The sequence below is a fragment of the Dermacentor silvarum genome, chromosome 2, assembly GCF_013339745.2.
Source record: "Dermacentor silvarum isolate Dsil-2018 chromosome 2, BIME_Dsil_1.4, whole genome shotgun sequence".
NCBI classification, from domain to species: domain Eukaryota; kingdom Metazoa; phylum Arthropoda; class Arachnida; order Ixodida; family Ixodidae; genus Dermacentor; species Dermacentor silvarum.
The window spans coordinates 124,889,543-124,911,397 of NC_051155.1; the positions used below are offsets into that span (position 1 = coordinate 124,889,543).

A 21,855-nucleotide genomic window follows, 5' to 3' on the forward strand; every position below is an offset into this window, starting at 1 on the left:
AATTATTCTGCACCCAAAATTAAAGGAGGGTATTCCTTCGTTTCAAAAAAGAAATAAAAGCAGGTAGCTGAAATGGAAAGAAAAGGACAAACGAAGGCCACAGATAATGCGGTGAGTTGAACTACCCAATATCCGAGTGTGTTTTTGGCGAACGCCGCGTGGGCCGGGCTTTCAATGAGCAAGGTTGGTCAAAATTGGTTATTGGTATCCTCGTAATTTTTCTATTCGCCTGATAATTGTGATCATGATGCTAACTGCTAGAATAAACAGCGAAGATTTCTGCGGTTTTAAAAGCTAATGAACGGTCATACGTTTTCATAATTAAGAACTTATGGACCTGAAGGAACAGTGCTTTTTACTTGCATTGATTTTTGCTGCTTCGCTATCTAACGGACAAACTTCTCTCGGCGGGAAAGTTGAGCGAAGCGGTCAATGACTTCGGACACGCTGATGCCGACGTCTCTGTGGGTGTATAGAAGCGCCAGCCTAACCATGGGTTCCGCAGACATTGTAGAGCGCAAGTAGTTTTTTAGTAAACTCTTGTGAAAAAATATTCTCTCTGCGCTGGCAGTGGTCACTGGCTGCAGCAGTATTTACACATTTACATAAAACCTGCTGTCGCAGTGAGAGATGGGCATCTATTCCGGTGCTAAAACCTAAAACACTCCCTTGATGTCGTTGGCATACTTGTTTAGGTACCTTGCAGAAACAGTAGGCTGTTCGATTCCAGCGATGTCCGTCGTTTTGTCAGGAAGTATGGAGAAGCAGCCTGCTTTTGAATCTAAGCTTTCTTTGATAATGTCACCACAAATTTCTATAATTTGGTTTTGTGGGTCTGGGCTTAAATACGAGGCAATACTGGGGCAACTTTCCAAATGGTCCTTCAGATATGTATCTCCACAATCAGCTCGCATGCGCAGAAGCACTCTGAAAATGCCTGTATTTTCATCAGGGGCATTGCTTAAATCCATAGGGCCCCTGTCCCTGTTGCCACGGAGAGCCAGACCTTGTCGCCGGCAAAAAAAAAAAAAAACATCCTCAATAATAGGTCGTTCACTTTCTTCTGTTTTCTAATATTTTACTTTGCCTGCCCTGGTCCAGCTGATCAATCACATTGGGCACGCTTCCTGAAAATGTTTGGAGAAAATTATCAGCTGCTAGCTGACAGTCATGGTGATATTTAGTATTTTCGTGTGTGTGGGAGATTGCGAGCGCGCGCTTCCATTTATGGAACGGCTTGGACACGAGCGTTCCAGTGCGCGCATGTTGGCCCAAGTTTATAACAACATTAACCCCATAAAGTTCTAGAATTGAAAATCTTTTAAAGCACGCCTTTGGAAATGTCAGTGCACCTTTCGCGTCATAAGTTTATGAGAACTTTATACCCATAAAGTTTCGGAATTGAAATCCATGCGCTCCGTATAGATTCTGCGGCCGCTGCGAGATGCCGCAACGCGCCCGCTCGCTATCGAAAAGCCGTTGAAAGTTTGTGCTCGGATGGGGCTCCTTGCGTTACGTGACTCCAGGTGCAAGGGCCTTGTCACGAAATCCAGTCCGAGTTCGCAATGTTCGTGCCGAAATGTGTTTTCGAGCGTGAAAAGGACATTGTAGACAAAATCCAGCATGATTGCCGGCGTCGATGGTAGTTTTGGTCGGCGGTGCATGCCAGCACGAAAAAATTTCGGGGGGGGGGGGGGGCTGAAGCCCCATCAGCCCCCCCCCCCTGGCTACGCTCCTGATTACCATAAGTCGCTTTAATTAGCCAATAACGAGCATCATCGGCGCCGGGAGACGCCACGGAACGAATATCGGGCTATGATTGGCGAAAAGTGTTGCGTTGTCAACCTACGTGTCACAGAGGCGCTTGATTTGAACGCGTTGCTATCCAGAACATCATACACATTGTTGTTAAAGAGGGATTTCTATTCTCTCTGGAGCAACGTTACCATTATTTGTAATGTTGCTTTGAAGCTTGTCACTCCTGTGTCCACACTTGTATACCAGGGAACTGCGAACATGGCTGCAGCAGTTGGGCAAGTGCTGTGCACTGAAGCATGGTGCGAAGAAGAGTGTATGAGGCTTATTCCTACTTTGGAAATGCTGATTGCCGCTATTTTAACGCAACAGCATTAAGGGCCCCATGTCGCTGAAAATACGGTGTCGGCGTCGGCATTTGCGGCCAAGAAATTTATCCTGAACCACCCCGACCACACAGGCGTGGCGCAGAGGCGCTGGTGAACTAATTGAAATGCCTCATAAAAATTGTAAAGTACAACTTAACCACAACCTACAGTGATAGCGCCGGTTTGTAATTTGAATAATTGAGAAAACCTAATTCTGTTACGCGGAAACTCAAACACAAACCCCTTTTCCGGCATTTCTACCATTTATACAGCGGCGCACCCCGGTCGGTGTTCCTTGCAAATACACATGCAGATGGCACTCGCCTCCTCGGCAGTGTACGGCAGCGGCGCGCTGAGGTGAAGGTGCAGAAAAAAAAAAGCTGCAGTGGCCGGGAAGCATGACAAACAGTCAGGGATCTTTGAATGCTATCTCATTCCACTCTTAAAGGCAAAGCTTAAGCATCCTCCAAATTTTTGTCAAGCCTCAAATGAGTCCTTGGCATTTCACTGGACAAAAATGAGACCGCAAGTGTCTGCATAGAGATGTACGGGATTGTCTTGTGCTGACGTGACAGGTCACCACATCTTGCAGACCCTACGACGGTATGCGCGGTTTCAAGTGTAAGTATTAGTATCTCTTTTATTTCTAGAACTGCAAAAAACGCGACTTTGGGGCTCAGTGACTCATATTTGTTTTTCCATATGAGCAAAATATATTGACGTAGCATTATATGTAAATAAGCATGTCCCTAGTGAAACACTGCTCGTTATATGCGGTACGTTTGCCACGAGGGCCGTGGCATGACAGATGGCCAGAACAAGTCGCAACAATGGAAAAGCTCTTACTGCCCATCAGGGCTTCCAATTTTGCCACATCTGTTAACAGCACTGCTCTATATGAACAGCGTCGTTACCACCGCTCTCCGTCTCTCGGAGTAAAAGGTGCACGGGACCAATGTTTTGTACTTTCATTCGATGTCATTAGTAGTATTGTTTTAGCATAGTGGAAACATAATGCCTTTACTGTAGCAGCTTTCCACGTGTTAAACCTGATTTGCACCTGCCAGTGCGTGCGCTGCGTGGATTGTTGTGCAGACACAATAGCGGCACAGCGACTAGCTGTTTGCCGGTGACAAGTAGCTGACAGATGGCTGTTTTCCCGTGCAACGGAAACATTTCCCTTCAGAAAAGTGAGTATAGACGCGAACGCTATTGAAACGGAACATTTCATTTTGTCGCCTCCTTCACCATTTCAACTGCACCGTACCTTCAAAACTCAGCAGATTACGCGGCCTCCAACACACGCACACAGTGCATAAGCTGTGTACACACTCTGCCGCACAAGCCGAGCTGGCTCTGCGGGCCACGCTGTTGCACTGCAGGTACAGCTCGGCGGCGGCAGCGCTGATGATGCAAACGTATCTCAAGTGTCCATATCATTACTATACCGCAATGAAATGACATATATTTTTCAAATAATGAATAGGTAGAGGAGCACGTGGAGTGGGATATGGCTACAACCAGAGAGGAGGAGGAAAAGTTGCTAGAGAGGTCTGTCAATAGAACGCCTTATTTCTTTGAATTAACCCCTATGTAATTAGGAATATGTATGCATATGAAAGTAGGATTCTTGAATGTATAGAGTTCTGGCATAACCATGTACAGTGCCAACTTTTTGCCATCTGATGGGCAGGGTCAAAGTGAAGACCTGTTATGAGACAGCTTATTCCTGTCATGCAGTCACTTAAATGATTTTCCACTGACGATGCAGAGGAAGAATGCAAAATCTTTTATCAATTTTTCATTTTGTTCCGACTTTTCTTTGATTGGCTTGCATTGGAGGAAACTTTCATGTTGTGAAGCTTTCATTATAGGGTATCGGCCTGAAATCGAAGGCCAGCATAGGTTAGAGTGCATACGATATTCGTGCGTGACAGTGCCAGTGGTGCACCGACGGGGGGGTTCCAGGTGTTGTAACCTCCCCCCCCGAGGCAGAGTTAACCTCCCGTCCCCCTCCCATCACGCGTCCAGCCCCACCAGTCCGTGCACCTTCAGCACTGTTCACGTTGTGACTACAATTCAGGAGGTGGCCTGAGGCCGAATTTTCCTGATTAACAAAAACACTCTATCACTGTCTTGTATTTATTCATTCACTCTTAAACTACTTTGAGTAAAACACTGACGAAATAAACATTGTCATCATCTTTGGTGTAGTTATTTTAATTATTAGGCATTTTATTTGCTGTTGGATTCCTCTGGCTAAAGAAAGGAAATTGCATATTATGCAAAAGGCTTGCTTCCCCCCCCCCCACGAAAATTTAACGGGGCCCCCTGACTGAGATCCTGGGTGCACTACTGGGCAGTGCTCACGAAAGGAAACTTTTTGTTGCGTCCCAAGGGACATGGTTGGAGCGGCCAAAAGCAAGCTGCTGAAACAAAGGTTTGGGCGCAGCGCCGGTTTAACGATTTTGCCGAAAATGATAAGAGTGAGGGTTTGGTATAAACATGCTCTGGTGACACGAGGTCACATGGCGATGACGATATGTAGCTGCACATGCTTGCGATAGAAAGATGATGCGATTTTGAAATTGAAACTACATACTATGCAACACTCATGCTCTTAGGTTCTGTGGAAGGGTGTGTAAACAAAGACACATGTATAGAACTGATGCACAACAAGGTTCACCCGAGAGTGGGAGATAAGGAAAGTGAGCTACTCACATCCGAGGGTGGCAGCGTGGAGCGGGCTCAGAGTTCCATCGCTGACGCCATCGTCTGCGTTCTGTGAAGACTTGAGCATGTCCTTAATGGTCTTGGCCTGCAGGTCCTTGTGTGCGGCTGCGATGCCCAGTAGTGTCCTGCCCAGGGCCACGACGCTACCGTCCTTCCGGCCTGTCACACTCAACACGCCTTCCTCACGTGGTAGCTTAGTTATGTCATCGTCCTCACTGCAAGCAGTGCCGGAAAAGGGACAGAGGAATATTAAACAACGGAGCAATAACATGGGCACATTCATCTGATAGCATCACAAAAACACAAACAAACCGGTGCGTACAATTAACATGATTCTTGCTGAAGTTTTGTGCTTCACCAAAATAATTAATATAACCAGGTAACATGTGGCAGTATGCATGCTTTCATTAACAACCACAAGTGTTCACTTTTCAGCTTCTACAAGTTCCATATTCAGAGTACGTGGACTGTTGTGAACATAATATTACAGTGGAATCTCGATGATACGGTCACGGCTAATACGAATTTCCGGATAATACGAAATTTTCTGTGGTCCCGGCCGAGCCTCATTACTTTGCAATGTGCACGGTTGTTACGAATCGATTTTCGACCCACGTCGGTTGATACGAATAAACGCCGCCCCACCGACGGCCGCGAAAGAGAACAGCGCGAAGTCACGCGCTTTCTCCCTTTCTTTTATTGCGGAGGCGCAGACGCGGCGCCGGACAGCGCGGAGGCCGCGACTGGGCGCGAACTGTTTGAAGCGGTGGCGCTTTTGTGCTTTTCCTCCTTTTCCGCGTGCCATAGGACGGAGTGACTGCTGTGCTTCGGCCCGCGTTCTGTGTGCTTGCGCCATTTTGCCTAGTTGCAGCGAGTTACGTCTACCGAGATACGATCTCGGCTGATTCGCGCGGCCGTACGCCGAGGCGCGGGAGCCTCCGTTGGCGCGTCTTCCGTCGACTGCGTTATCGGTGCCGATGGCACAGGGCGATTGTCGGTTTCGCTGCTGGAGCCACACGGTGCAAGATAGCGCGGCACGTTCAGTCGGGTGCTCCTCCGGGTCCGCTTCTCCCGCTAATCGTCGTATTTTTCTTCCCGTAGGAGGCTTGCGCTTCCGTATTACGAAGGCATGCTTCGTCCAAAATGTCTTCTCCAATGAGCGACGATCCATCACTAACCTGGGATTAGTACACTCTACCTGGGAGCTCTCAGTATTCCGAATTCTGCGTGTCAAGTGTAGTAGTAGTAGTAGTAGTAGTAGTAGTAGTAGTAGTAGTAGTAGTAGTAGTAGTAGTAGTAGTAGTAGTAGTAAGTGGTTCGTGAGGAAAGGGAAAGGTTGACGCTATCTTCTGCATCCCTTGAGGGAGCACGGCTCAGCGCCAAAAGGGGGGGGGGGGGGGGGGGGGGGAGAGAAAAGGGGATAGGGGGTGGAGTCACCATGGCTGGGCGTAGCAAACCGGCAGGCTGTGGCGGCACGTATCAGGCCGAGAAGGAAGGCCTTGGAGTGCTGCAGAGACTGCAGGGGTGTTGTTCCAGGCCTGTCAGGCCCGGGACGGGTTGGGAAGCCGCAAAGCCGTTCAAGTGAAGACGCCGGCGTGGTTTACGAAGCAACGGTTGTCATATCTTGCCCTTGCCACAGCAGCAACCAATCGAGAGAGGCCTTTCAGCACGGCAGCCAATCGAAGGCCCGCTTTCATCGGAAGGCCCGTGTGACTACCTATCGCAGACCCGCGCTTCTTTTGTGTTTGTGCGTTTGTTACAAGATGGCGACGACGGACGAATTGAGAAGCGGAACGGCGAAACTTTGAGCTTTCGAACTGGCGGCGCTCGGTGGCGGGAAATACGAGATATTTCTCCGTGAACTGAGGTGACCTTGCGCGATTTAAAACTGTTTTTTCGCCCTGCGCACTGATGAATTAATCTTTTTCGGCCACTTTTAGTGCGTTCCAGCCAAACCATTTTGATACAGTGTAGATTAGGCGTTGCAGATACCGAAACGCGTGGTTTTCTAAAAGCGATTTTTCTCGCGATTTTCGCGATCTGATCCCCGCATCCCCCCTAATTTAGCTAGTTTTAATTGTGTTTCGATGATACAAATTTCGGCAAATACGAATGTTTTTCGTGACCCCATGAGATTCGTATCATCGAGATTCCACTAGAAATATATTTATAAATTATTGGTAGTACCAAGGCCGGAGTTAGATCGATGGACTGTTGGTCAAGACGTATAGCATCTCTTTTTGTGCACCAATATGGCTTTTGTGCGTAGAAAATTGCCACCGAAGTTCCCACTGCTGCTCCTCAATTTGAACCACGCGTGCCAAAACGGTCGAGATGACGTAATTCCCACGTGACCTCCCTGTCCGCCGCTGTCTGTGAATCAGCCATGCAGAGGTCACATGAGAGGTACCATTGTCCAATATAGGAGGCGAGGGTGAAGGCAGCTGGTCAATAAACCCACACAAGCTACTCGAAGGCATAAATTGTTGCGGGATTCGAGAGCCTCGTTATGTAATGAATGTACGGCGCCAAGAAGCACGCGAATACACGCAAAGTGCCTCGAGCGGCCAGTTGCGTGGCAATTTTGCGTGTATTCGCGGGCTTCTTTCACGCGCAGAAAAACACCTTTATGTAGCACGTATTGAGCAACATAAAGCTGTAACGGGAGTTTTTCATGTTGCTCTGCAATTTTCTCACTAACACTTTTAATCTAATTATAATATTTGAGAAGTTGATTAATTAATAAGACTAATTACGTAATTAGGCGGAATGCAAAAAGCAATCTGAGTATTTCCATTGCAAGCGTACGGCACACAAGATTACCTTCGTTCTGTCCAGCTACGTGGCATTTGCATATTTTAAAAATCTTGGAGCATGATAGTTTGGTCACCGTATCGATAGTACTATAAAGCTTACAATGTTTCCTTTTTTTAACGTTTCATATTTTCCTAGCAAATGCTTCGTACCACAGGTAACAGCCAACAGTACACATCGAGCCACAGAACACCTACAACCATTGTACCTGGGCCCCCACAAGACCACGAATCGACGGCGGCGCACACGCAAGGCCCCTAGATATGCGTACGTGGCTGGTGGCTTCGTCTATTTTCACATGTACGAACTGCTCGCAATGAAACATGGCGTCCGAAATCTGGCGGCGCATGCGCCCGCTCGATCTCGGAGCCCACGAATGGAAGGCCACCGCCCCACCACCGCTCATCTGCGAACATTTAGTACTCGACTCACTTGACAGAGTACGTCTCGAAACGGTCGTGCCGCACCAACGTCTTGTTGATGTTGTGCGCCAGGCTGAACATGAGAAAGCAGAGATCGTCGTCCCGGCGGATCTGGTCGTCCAGGAGTTCCTCGGGTTTGATGCTGGGCCGCCCCAAGTTGGCCATCACGGCTTCCATGACGTTGTGCAGGATGCTGCGCGCGTGGCCAGCATTGCCGACATCCTTGATGCCTAGGTTTTCCCACTCGTAGTCGTCATGGAAGAACCTGCGTCGCAAGAGAGCGGAGATAGAGTATCAAAAAAGGTCTTGTTTTCATTAACCTAAATTATGCGGTATTACGTGCTAAAGCCACGATCTCATTATGAGGCACGCCATAGTGGGGGACTCCGGAATAATTTAGACCACCTCGGGTTCTTTAACGTGCACCTAAATCTAACTACACAGTGTTTTCGCATTTGGCGCCCATGGAAGTGCTGCCACCGTGGCCTGTTTTCATTAACCTCTTCAGCTTTGCGTTGATACGTCTTTTTATTTTTTCCATCATATGTCGGAGAAATATCTCCAGTGTCATTTCATAAGAAGTAATCTTGCTATGTATAAACGTCAGTAAAGTCCTGTTATTTTTTCTTACGCGCTTAAGTTTACCCCAGCAGCGAAGTAGAATACATTTGGTTATACTTCTATAATAGCTCTGCGCTTGTCTTAGGTTTGTTTTACAGGGTGACAGACGGTGGTACTTAAACAAAATTATTTGTAATTTAACTTACGTCCGCAATACGTAGACGGCCATGTCGACAGCCGTGAGTGCGTTGCCATTGTTGCGCTCGGCCAGCCTCTGCTCGAGTATCTGCAGCTTGTCCAGAAAGCTGGACATGGTGAAACCGGCGGGCAGCTGCTGACCCATCCTCAGGTGGCGGTTGTCTCTGATAGGCGGGAAGCAGCGCGGTTTGAACACCTCGCTGAATGCCGTCGAGCCCATCAGGCACCAGCCGACGCGGAGGACACATCCTGCACCAGATCACAAAGACATGTATTATCGACAAAAAAAGTTTGCGGACCACGGGATCTCCGAAAACGCTGAATACCCGAGCAGCCTTTAAAAGCACCCAGTAAAACCGTACATCACAATGTTGTACGCATATACCAGTAGAGGCTGGGAATGGGAATATCAGGCTGAGTTTTGAGGCTGCGGAGATATTCAGCTTTTTGTCAGATCCCTTGGTCCGTAAACTTTTTTGGTCGATAGTACGTATATGGCGCCGTACGGGTGAATCAGGGTGAGTAAAAGCTTGACGGATGATAAAGGACATTCCCGGTCTTCTTTCGGTCTTTGTGGTGTTGTCATTGTCCCCTATAATCTTTGTATACATTTATTAACAGCGAAGCTGTTAAAGCTGGAGGAGTAACGTCCGAAGTCCGCAGAAAACTCTGCGCCGTCCCCTAGCAACAACCAAGCCACAGCTGCGCACCACCTGGCCCAGAGGTCAGTGTGGCCCAACCTCGCCTAGCCGCGCATGCGCCGAAGCAGTAGCAACGCAGTACCCGCCGCCAAGCTATGCCCACCGACGGGAACACTCCGCGCGCCGAGCTAGCGCAGCAGCTGGTAGACCGTTTCCCGCCACGCCGAAGCTACCGAGTAAAAAAAAAAAAGTAGTTTCACCCGAATGCCGAATCATCAGTTGCGATAGCAACTTAGTAGAGAGCTATACGAAGTAAGGATGGTAGTTTTATCAGCTGTATAAACTTGGACATGCAGCAGCACCAGCAACGCGCAGAACTAGGGAGCCGACATGCAAGCTCGGCATGTAGGCTCCCTACGCAGAACTATAGTGCCTAGAATATAAGTATATTCTAGGCACTATAGCAGAACTGTTGTCGACGCCGTCGCCGTTTTGCCCTCGTTCGCACCGAACGCGCGCGGCGTTGGTAACTGTTGCCAGGGCCTCTGGGGGCGGCTCGGAGGTTTTCGACGAGGTCAAAACGGGAAACTCGTCTATCAGCGTCGGAAGTCTTTACCACCTTCTCGCCTCGGCAACGTTTTAGGGGCGAAGCTCCTTAGGGTCGAGCTTTGTCCCTCGACGCGCCGTCGTAGCCACGCTAGTACTCGCCGCTCCCGCTAGAGGCGCAGCTGTGCTCTCTTTCTTAGGGTGCCTCGATGCCAGCGCCGCCGTTCAGGGTGGTGCCAACCTTTGACCGCCCCCGCGCCGCCGCTTTCTCGCTGCGACGCCATATTGTGTCACAGCGAGTCGTTGCGATTGCTTGGTGCCGGTGCTGAGTTCGAGGCACAGTGCGCGCGGATGCTTCGCGGACGCTTCTACTTGCTAGACAGTGTTCAGCCGCATGACTGACAAGCTATCAAGTGCATCGTGTCGACATGACGGGCTGTTGTCTTCCCAAGTGCGCCGGATCGACGCGTAAAGGACTGCGTTGTTTTCGCTTCCCCCGGGACCCAGAGCGACGGAAGAGATGGGAAGCCCAAGTAAAGCGCGATCACTGGAAGGCAACGGATAACTCCTGCATTTGCGAGGTAAGTGTCAAGAATGTTTAGACTGCCGCACCGTGTTTTTCATTTAAATAAGAAAGTATTCTCTGATCCTCGCTCACGTACCTACGTTCGCTCACGAACTAAGTAAGCACTGCACCGATGCTGTCTGAGTAGCGTATGGTTTGCGACCGCGCGTCGCATAGCATTTTTTCGTTTTGATGGGCGCAGTCTGTACCCTTATTTTAAGGACTGACGAAGATGCTTAGCCGCGAAATAGTCTTACGTTAGCTACGAATCGTCACGTAAGCCACCTATTTTCCTTTTTCACGGGAAGCACACATTGTGTGTGTCTCTTGTTTCTTTTTTTTCGGTACTGGTTATTTGGGACTAAAGAACGCAGTGCTTCGTCTGGGGAGAGCGGCTGTTTTGTACGTGGTAAGCGAAACATTGTGATTTTTTCTGATTTCTCAGGAGATATCTTGCGGACCTCAGGGTGTTACGTTACATAGCTGATTTTTTAGACTTGTACATATTTGTAGCGTGGTGATCGTATGCCGATGGTCATTCGTGCTCATTGCCGATCGTAGTGGGTACTGTGACGGTCTTTAAATGCCTGTGCACGGTATGCCCAGGTGTAGTAGAGTTAAGGGGCATCATGGGACCAAAATGTTTCGGCGCTTTCTGGCATGGTGTCTGTTGTAGCCTGTGCATTTCTTCGAAACGTGTGAAGCGAGGTAATACAGCATTGCTTCTGCTAAAATTTATTTCTAAGCACTGTAATGGGTTCTCTGTATTTACAAGGCAACTTTTCATATCAATAATCACTTTTATTGTTTTACCTGTACTTAGAAACACTTTGAAGAGGACCAGTACGAGGGAGATCGACAGGATGGGAGCCGTCTGTTAAAGTCAACAGCGCTACATCATCATGGACTATATTTTCGAAGTGAAAAACATTGCTAATCTGTATTTGACTGTCTTAGTTTCATTTACGGTTTTTGTACGTGATATGTATGCAGTGTTGTTTATTTTTTCAATGTAGTTATCAGTGTTCTAATGGTTATTTATGAAATGTTCTGTACTCGCCATCGCTGTGTTTGGCTGATGCGACGTACTCGATGGTAGCTGATGTATGTATTCGGGCTGGATATCTGGCTGGATATCTTGATTAATATTACCCGCGGTTGCGGTTTGCATTCTTGTTTTCGATTTATATTGTGTGTAATAAGGTTGATGTACTCACTTGAACCCCCCCCCCCCCCCCATGTAATGAATAAATAAAAAAAAAACTCTCTGTATCCCGAATTGTGTGTCGAGCCTACCTTGCGAATTAATTTTTTATCTCGTCTTTCAACATAACCTTCAGGCGCCACACAGTACATATAATTTTTCATGTACATATCTCTTTCATGATTGATTGTACTAGAAATTATAAGTAAATGTATTTTGTGCATCGTTTAATTTCTTGTGTGTACTACGCAAGATTGACACAGACAAGTTACGTTACATTTTTCGCTACAGCACTAACTAAACCTTATTTTCACATTTCAGTTATTTTTACACCAGCTTAATCCTGTCAGCACACAGTTTTGTGGGCAAAAAAAAGCAAAAATTGCGCGTAGATATCGTCAAATAATTGCAACGAACGCGAAGAGCACGCGCAACGCAAGGGAAACTAACCGCCGTGCGCGAGTGGCTGGCTACGGTAAAGGAGGCGTGACGTGTAAACCAAAATACAACAGCGAATAAGAAAAACTTCCACACACAGGGGGTCGCAAACCTTATATACCAAGCATCGAAGCGCAAAAAAAAGAAAAAAAATAGTGCGTATTTTAAACATACACACGGCATATTAAATGTGATTGAATTAGGCAACTTGGGGCATGTTCCCGGCGCCATACATTTACGTCTTCGACCTTCGACGAGTTAACGGCTATTGGTTATAAAGATATGCAGATGGGACACCGATAAAAAAATCCTCATCAAGGGAAAGCACTTGGAAGCGCGCCGCGAGTAACACTTTATGAACGCAAGCGTAGCTGAGTCTCAGCTCGTGTGACACAATATGGCGGCGCCTGCGGGGTTGTCTCCACCCTGGACGGCGGCGCTGGGCATCGAGGCACCCTACTCTTTCTTAAAGTCCCTTGATGTAGGAAAGTACCGCCACTCTTTGTACTCTGCCGCCGGCGCGCGACCTCCTCGCCTCCTCCTCGCCCCTCGCGAGTCCCCTCCGCGGCAGACGGTCTTGCGCCCGTTTTCCTGCACGATGATTGGTCTCCCTGCCGTTGCCCTTGGAAACGAGTGGAGCTTGCGTTTTGCTTGTGTTTTGCTTTTTCGTTCGCGCCATTTTGCGCCTCAGCTCGGCTGGCTCGGCGTATAGAGAACGTCGCACGCTAACATTGCACGCTGTTTCGTGCACTGTCTGCTGGCGCTATGCCGTGCTGCTGCGCATATAACTGCAGAAAGAAGCGTGATGATGGCTATGCAGTTTTTATGATACCGCAAGGAAAGCGTGATGGCTTGCGCAAGAAGCAGTGGCTGCACAACATTGGCCGGAAGAACTTTGTTCCGACAAGCAACAGTGTTGTTTGCGAGGTAAGGCGCCTTTCTTATTGCTCGTATCAAAGCATCCCCTAATGCTGCATTTTTTCAATTCTTCCGGCCGGCTCATTAGCGTTTTTGCTGCGGCAATTTGTACGTTGCATAAAAATGGGGTTCTCCTCAGAATGCTGAATATTCTGCTGTGACTCCATCCCCTCGCACGTCGTCAACTCTTATTCAATCGGAAATGCAGCACTATAGATTGTGCTTTCCACTGAACAAATATACCCGAAGATACAGCCTCTCGATCGCACTTTTCGGGATTGTTAGGATCCGTTGCCTGTTTTACTGAATATCAAAATAGCAGCTTGTAGAGGAGCTATTTACAGCTTACTTCGATGTGTGTGTCAGTCACATAAATACAGTGAATGCAGGGCCCCAAAAATAGTGGCAAGTATACCCGTGGTATTCCAGGTTATGAGCGCCAGCTAGTCCACATTTTAAGGCGAGACCCTTAGTTGGATATGTTTCAAGGAGAGCGTTTGAGGTACAGAAAGTAACGTGACCTAATGAAGGCCAGAAGCGAGTCAAATCACGTCCAGCCGTGTATAATAAATTATTCTTTTGCCTAAAACTATAGAATGTCTTCTCCCATAGGTATACCGAGTATATTTTAAGCTTCATTGACACCGACGCCTAAAGAATAATCTGCAAATACCTTTCCTCAGATCCTGTTATTGTGAGTGATGAGTGGCTGCCGGCACCGCTTCATCGCACTGAAATTTCGCAACCGTCCTACTCAATGCAGAAACCACAGCGCAAAAGCTACTTTGACATTGAGACAAACACATGGACGGACGATGCTCTCGCCAGTAATTCATTATAAGTAGGCACACTGAATATAATACCTGCGGTGCACATGCGCGCACATACAAGAAAAAACTGCCAAACATAGAGCGATCTACCACAAGCAATACTAGATAAGATGCAAAAAGTAAAGCAGCGTATCATGTGGCAGAAAAAATAACTGGAGTATAGAACTCGCCTCAAAGCTCCTTTTACATCAGCGTGTGTCATTCATACGGCTTTAAGATGAAACCAACTTCCTCATAAACGTTGCTGTCAGCATTCTCCGTGCTGTTATCACCATTTTTCAAAATATTCTACGCCACTGGGGCGCGCAACTGGCCCAAAATAATGCGCCTCCATCGAATTCTGCGGCCCATCCGCGGGAGCCCAGGCGCAATAGCGTGCCGTGCGCAGCGCGCGTAGCCGGCGGGCGAGGAGAATTGAGGAGGAAAGCGCGCGCACGGAGGAGAGTGTCGTTACTTTTAAGATCAAGGGGCTTTACTCTTTCTTAGGGTTCCTCGATGCGCCCCCCCCCCCCCCCCCTCCGCCGCCCTGGAGGGTGGAGACAACCGCGTCGTCTGCTACGGCGTCCGCCATTGCGATGCCCTCTCCGCAGGCAGCCTATAGCCAGGATATGCAGCAAGCGGTACTTTGTGCCACTGCACGTAGAATTCGTTATGTAAAACGTGTGGTACTTTAACGATATGACGAGAACACAAAGTTTTCGCATCGGCAGCGTGAAGGTCTCCGATTTACGTTTTGTAATCTTTATTTTTAGAGCGGAATTTGCAGCCGGTCTCGCTGGCAGCGGAAGGCTACCATCCAAGCCAGCTGCGTAAACACCTTAAGATAGCGTCTTGTTGGGCTATATATTGGTTAAACGTGCGAAACACACACACACACGAGTCCCATCGCATTTCGTTGTGTCTGTGTTTTGTGCCTTCAAGAAAATTGTAAAAAAAAAAAAAAAAAAAAAAAAAAACATTCGTGTTTTCGAATCAGTCATCAGCTACCCCATTTACGGACTGCATGCTGCAACGCAGGGTATTCTGAATTTTTTTATTTCGTTTACCGTCCTGTAAATGTGCAGATGGGTAAAACTTGTTGGAATACATGTCAGATGATTTGGGGCTCTACATATGGCTTTTGTGGCATTAAATGATGGCTCTCATGCAGACATTGACTATAAAACCTTGTTGAGCATGTTTTCCGCAGCAATATAGCGTAAACCGGTAATTGTTATAAAGCGGCCAGTCATCGATATCTTTAAAATAAAGCGGCCGCACGGATTCTCAACGTAGAGGAAACAAAATGCATTCAATACATAGCAATTTCTCATATCGTGGATTGTTTATTTGGTTGAGAATTTTTTCAAGAACAAGCGGTACAACTCACTGCAAATTAACTGCAGCGCATGTCTTGCTTCCCCTCCCACTGATTCTCGCGGCTTCGAGCTGGCGCAGGTGAATGCGTAGCCTTACTCGTGCATAACTTGATATCAGCATGTTTTCCAGGGAACCCTTATGTCGCTGGCACGTCTGTAGACTGCACTTGGCCCTCTTGATTAAATATTCTGTGACAGTTTTTAGGGGGGACTTCAGGGTGAACAGGTTTTCAGTCCAGGATGTCATCCCCTTGAAGTGTTCTTCACAGGATATGAGCGAGCTCATAACCTCACCGCTCGGATAACCCAAGTTACTATCATCTTGAACATACTCTTTCAATGCAGTTAAATATGCATGCTCATGGCTCGCCGAGCCCTGCATTGCAGCCCTGCACTGCTCGCAGTCCGTTATTTTCAAAATTCCTTTCACAAGAAATCCACCAATATGGTGCAGAACGCTGCACTCAATTGAAGTCAGTGCTTCAATGAAAAGAATTTCTGCATCATCGATTTCCTCTTCAACATTTCCGCCACACTCTCGTTGTCTTTGTGAAATCATGTCAGCCAGATACTCAGAATCATCTGTCCCATAACTCGAGGTCGCTGGCGTGTGCAAAAATTGACTGACACACACGAGCTTTAAAGCGCATTTCTTGTCGTACGCGATTGCAACGGGTTTCCTTTGGCGCACAACAGAAAAAAGATTCTCCAGGCAGTCCTGCGGAAGTCTCCCAGTTAGGAAGAACTTGTAATCAATCATCCGTTTTAAGCAAAACATCTTGCAAACGAAGGACCACTGTCGTTGCAATCATGAGGCCTGCTTGTGAGGGCTTCCACTGTGATGTGCTGCCCATCTGCATGCCTTGTATTGTTTCCAATGCCAAGCGCAACGTTTCGCGAGTGGTTTGTGCACTGTGGCGCGCAACACACGGGCATTTTGCCCTAGAAGACGCCGCACACGTGTCTCACTGAACCAACCGCGACGATGCGTGGGGAGCGCAATGGCGGCCGCCGGTCGAAAGGCGGCATTCACCCCTACAGAATGGCTCCACCCTCCACGGCGGCGGAGGGGGGGGGGCGCGCGCATCGAGGAACCCTACTCTTTCTTAGGGAGCCTACATGCAACGCCTCCCTACTCTTTCTCTTTTTCGTTCCCGACGCTATATAAGCGCTGTATATACTGTACACCGGTGCTACCTATATACTGTCTCCCGGTGCTAACATATGGGGCAGAGACTTGGAGGTTAACACTGAAGCTCGAGAACAATTAAGGACCGCACAAAGAGCGATGGAACGAAAAATCTTAGGTCTAACGTTAAGAGACAGGAAGAGAACGGTGTGGATCAGAGAGCAAACGGGGATATCCGATATTCTAGTTGACATTAAGCGGAAGAAATGGAGCTGGGCAGGCCATGTAATGCGTAGGATGGATAACCGGTGGACCATTAGGGTTACAGAATGGATACCAAGAGAAGGGAAGCGCAGTCGAGGATGGCAGAAAACCAGGTGTGATGATGAAGTTAGGAAATTTGCAGGCGCAAGTTGGAATACGGTAGCACAAGACAGGAGTCATTGCAGATCGTCCTGCAGTGGACATAAATATAGGCTGATGATGATACTGTACACATGTACAGTGTATATATATATATATATATATATATATATATATATATATATATACACGCCACGCTCCGTCTTCAGGAACCCGGAACCGGCAGCCAGCTTCCGGCTTCCAGAGAACGCTCCCGGCGTTTTGCCCGAATGATCCCCCGGCCGGTGCTTCGCCCACTCATTATCATTCACTTCGTGGATATGCGGTGTTTTTATTGCGATAGCAATTATATGGACACTCAAAAGCAGATTTCTGCCGTCGGCGTCGCCGTCGCCGTCGCCGTCGCCGTCGCCGTGAGGTTCCGTATGACGTCATTTGGAGATGAAATCGTCGCCGCGCGCCGAACGCTGTATGTGCGAGTGAAAGGGCGCGAGGGGCGCGTCTTTCACGGGGAGTGAACGCGCGGCGGAGAACAAACGCGCGTTCTGCGCCGTGCTCGCTTAAGGGCTGCAGAAGTAGGCGTCTCTTTTCTCCTTTACAATCACCATATATGTAGAGCAAACGCGCCTTCTTCAGACGCGCGAGAGGCCGTGGGGGAGGGGGAGGGAAGGGAGGCGACGTTTAGCTGCGGCACCAAGTGCCTATTTATATCAGAGGCTCCAGCAACAGTCACCAACGCCGCACGCATTTTGAGCTAACGCGGGCAAAACGCCGATGGCGTCGACAACAGTTCTGCGTGTTGTTGCTACCAAAGCCGCTCACCTTACTTCGTATGACATTGCTGTGTTGCTATCGCATTCATTGCTTCGCCCTTAGGGCGAAACTGTGACATTTTTTTATTGCGATAGCAATTATATGGACACTCAAAAGCAGATTTCTGCCGTCGGCGTCGCCGTCGCCGTCGCCGTGAGGTTCCGTATGACGTCATTTGGAGATGAAATCGTCGCCGCGCGCCGAACGCTGTATGTGCGAGTGAAAGGGCGCGAGGGGCGCGTCTTTCACGGGGAGTGAACGCACGGCGGAGAACAAACGCGCGTTCTGCGCCGTGCTCGCTTAAGGGCTGCAGAAGTAGGCGTCTCTTTTCTCCTTTACAATCACCATATATGTAGAGCAAACGCGCCTTCTTCAGACGCGCGAGAGGCCGTGGGGGAGGGGGAGGGAAGGGAGGCGACGTTTAGCTGCGGCACCAAGTGCCTATTTATATCAGAGGCTCCAGCAACAGTCACCAACGCCGCACGCATTTTGAGCTAACGCGGGCAAAACGCCGATGGCGTCGACAACAGTTCTGCGTGTTGTTGCTACCAAAGCCGCTCACCTTACTTCGTATGACATTGCTGTGTTGCTATCGCATTCATTGCTTCGCCCTTAGGGCGAAACTGTGACATTTTTTAAATATAAATACGCATTTGGTGCCGCAGCTAAACGTCGCCTCCCCTGCCTCCCTCCCGTCCCCCCACGGTCTCTCGCGCGACGGTAAAGTCGCGTTTGCTCTCTATATATAGTGATTGTAAAGGAGGAAAGAGACGCTTAATTCTGCAGCCCTTCAGGGAGCACGGCGCAGAACGCGAGTTTGTTCTCCGCCGTGCATTCGCTCCCCGTGAAAGCGCGCGTCCCTCGGCCCTTTCACTCGCACATACAGCGTCCGGCGCGCGGCGACGATTTCATCGCCGTTGACGTCATACGGAACCTCACGTCGACGGCGACGCCGACGGCAGAAATGCTCTTTGAGTGTCCACATAATTGCTATCGAAATAGAAAAAAGCAATTGACTCCAATTAGCTTTTCCGAAAGGAACCAACTGGGACCAACAGTTACCAATTGGAAAATGCTTATACTTCCAACCGGTTACAATTGGATCAGAGGAGAAACTAATTGGAGTTGCCAATTGAAATGAACTGGACCCAGTTTGAACCGATTGGAAAATCCCTAGTTCCAACTGGTTATGATTGAGTCAAAGTGAAACCAATTAAGTCCGATTGGCCTTGCCAATTAGAATCAACTGGGCCCATTGGGAAATCCTTACCTCCAATTGGTTACGATTGAGTCAGGGATGGAACCAATTGAGTTCGTCAATTGAATCAATACGTGCTACATAAATGTGTTTTTCCGAGTGTGAAAGAAGCCCGCGAATACACGCAGAATTGCCACGCAACTGGCCGCTCGAGGCACTTTGCGTGTATTCGCGGGCTTCTTTCACGCTCGGAAAAATACTTTTATGTAGCACGTATTTTGCAACAGAAAGCTGTAACGGTAGTTTTTCATGGTGCTCTACAATTTTCTCATTGACACTTTGATAATTAGGACAGTACTTCTCAAGTTAGATAATTAATTACAATTACCTAATTAAATCTCAGTAACGAAATAATTACTGGCGGCTACTCCACTGTACTGGAAACAATACGCGCTAGGTTTGCTTCGGGTAACGCCGTTCCTCTTTTTTTTAAATCGTGCTATGATAGCTGGGGCACCCTGTATACGTAACCCCATCTTTACTGCTCAAGCGCCGGATGCAGGCTCTGTTCTTGCGGTATTACGCAGTGAAACAAACGTTATACCTAAATGTTATCAGGGCTACGTACGCGCCCCCCTTTTTTCCCCTGGAGTTTGGCCCGTTTGCTTGATAGGATTCTTGCCGCGTGAGGTGGGCCGGTCTTGGAGATCGTGAAATAGTCTACTGGGCTGACCTCGGAGATGGCTGGATGAAAAGTGCGCCGATCCTGGAGACAAAGCTAGCGTAATCCGGGGGTCGCGCGATGGGGTATGCGACAACGTGCTTTGATGGGCCGGCACGTAATCGTTATGTTGCAAAATGCGCTGCAGAAGATTATCAGTTTTAAAACATTTAATAAAACGTTCACGAAAGCTTCATGTAGATTCCAAAATGTGCGTTCGAGATTCGCATAATTCTTTTTTCCCATCATAAGTAACTATGCCGACGCAACGAGCGCTATTCTTAATTGGGACAGACGAAAATCGTATGTAATCCGAAAGCGATATATACTGAGCTCCTCCAACGTATTTTCGTCGTGTGTATAGCGGTAGGCGGGTTTGTTAAAAATATATCTATATCAATTTTTTTGAGGGCTTGCAATGTGTAACAAAATTGTCGTTTACGCGGAATCATGGAGCTGGTATGTGGTTTCCAGCCAAAGTTGTCGTAAAGACTGGTGGTGGTGGTGGTGGTGGTGGTGGTGGTGATGATGATGTTGAAGCAGGCGGGGTTAGCCTGACATACATGCCGGCAATTGTTCCGCCTGATCCTTCTTCGAGTTGAGATCAGGGGTGTGTCACCAAGTGTCTATGAGCCCCGTGTCTCGCAGGAAGGCTATCAGCAGTCGTTGCGCTCTCTTCCTGGTTGTCGCAGGTCCTCCGAGGAAAACGAGGTCTTCAAAGGTCCGGTGCGTAAGACCGCTCTTTTGTAGGCTGTCGATCATCGCTTTTCTTTCTTTGTCAAACTGCGGGCATATCCAAATGTAATGTTCGATGTCACCAATGTCACCACAGAAAGCACAGAATGGGGAAGCGCGAAGCCCAGTCTTGAATAACCAAGCTGTGGTGTACGCGGAGTCGGTCCTGATGCGGTATAAAAGCGTCGCTTCTTCGCGGGTAAATCCATGAGTCACACAGGCTTCGTGGGGATTCTTGTGGATCTCCCTAAAGTGAAGGCTGATTGCACCCTTAGGGTTCTGAAAAGCTTTTGGAGCTTTCACTTTTGGGACACATGTCAGCGCTAGGCGTGCAAGGGCGTCAGCTTTCTCGTTTCCATCAATTCCTACGTGTGATGGTATCCACTGGAATCTTATATTAAATTCTTTCCTTGTTAGATCGTTAATCAGTGCCAGAGATTGCCTTGTAAATTTCTCTAGAGGTAGGCCACGATGCAATCTCTGTAACGCTGACTTGGAATCCGTCAGCACCACGACATCTCGTGCAGAAAAGGCCCATATTTTCCGCAAAGCCGCGGTGATTGCGGCGCTTTCTACTGTTGTAGAGGAAACTACGCGATCCAGTCGGCCAGACCATGACACATCAAGGGATGGTATGCAGAATGCCGCTGCACAGCTATCTGTTTGTGCGCACACCGAACCATCTGTGTACACTTGTAAGTGGCGTTGAAATGCTGTGCTCAAGTGTTCCAGCACAATGAACTTTGCTTCTGCAGTTGAAATGGTGCGTTTCGCCAGTAGGAGGGGTACACTGAGGCTGCAGGTAACGTCCGAAAAAGACCATGGCGGTGTAAAGGCGAAAGCCTTTTCGAAGGAAAGAGCAGGCTTCGTCGTCGGGGACGGACAAGCCTTGATACAAAGAGACAATGCGTCAGCTCGTCTTCAGGGTTTCATTTCTTCTTTTCCTTTTCGTGTCCATGCACCGAATTGCACGTGCCACGCGCACTCCTTCAAATCTCTTTCTCGTCGGCTTCTATGCGCCGCACCGTGTAGCAGACGACGCTACCACTATACTTGACACGGGCGTTTCAACAGGCGGGTCAAGGCGACTGCGTTTAGGCCATTCCAATCCTAAGCATTGGAAAGTGTTCAGCGCCGCATGGAAATGTGAGCGAGTTCTTGCTCTTAGCCGCCGGATAAGCGCCGTGCCTGCGCGGGACTCGCCCAGCCTTAATAGCTGCGTCAGCAACGCCTGAGATGCCAAGAGACAGAGTGGAAGAGACTTTGCCTCATTAGTGACTTTCTTGTTTGAAGCCGTCTGTGGAACTCCCATCGCCAAGCGAAGTCCCTTTCTGTGCACAGCCTCCAAGCGCTCGAATTGACTCGATGACGGTGATATCAGAGGGAGCTGATAGAGAATGCGGCTTGTTATCAGAGCAGCGTTCAGTTTAAGCATGGACATAGGATTGTTTCCCCAACGTACACCTGCCAATCGACGAAGTGCGTTGACTCTTTGCACTGATGCAGCCACAACACTTTCGACCGCACGACGCCATAGTAGCTTGC

At 48.5% G+C, this 21,855-nt stretch overlaps 1 protein-coding gene across 1 annotated transcript in view; it reads right to left on the reverse strand.

The window, feature by feature from the left end:
- The window catches only part of LOC119441739 (uncharacterized), an 81,368-nt gene that overhangs the window by 38,304 nt on the left and 21,209 nt on the right, over positions 1–21,855 (reverse strand). The window contains exons 3-5 of the mRNA XM_037706350.2: positions 8,860–9,100; positions 8,103–8,357; positions 4,845–5,071 (exon numbers count right to left, since the gene is read on the reverse strand). Coding sequence (XP_037562278.1) covers positions 4,845–5,071; positions 8,103–8,357; positions 8,860–9,100 — 723 coding nt within the window. The remainder of the gene's footprint in view (positions 1–4,844; positions 5,072–8,102; positions 8,358–8,859; positions 9,101–21,855) is intronic.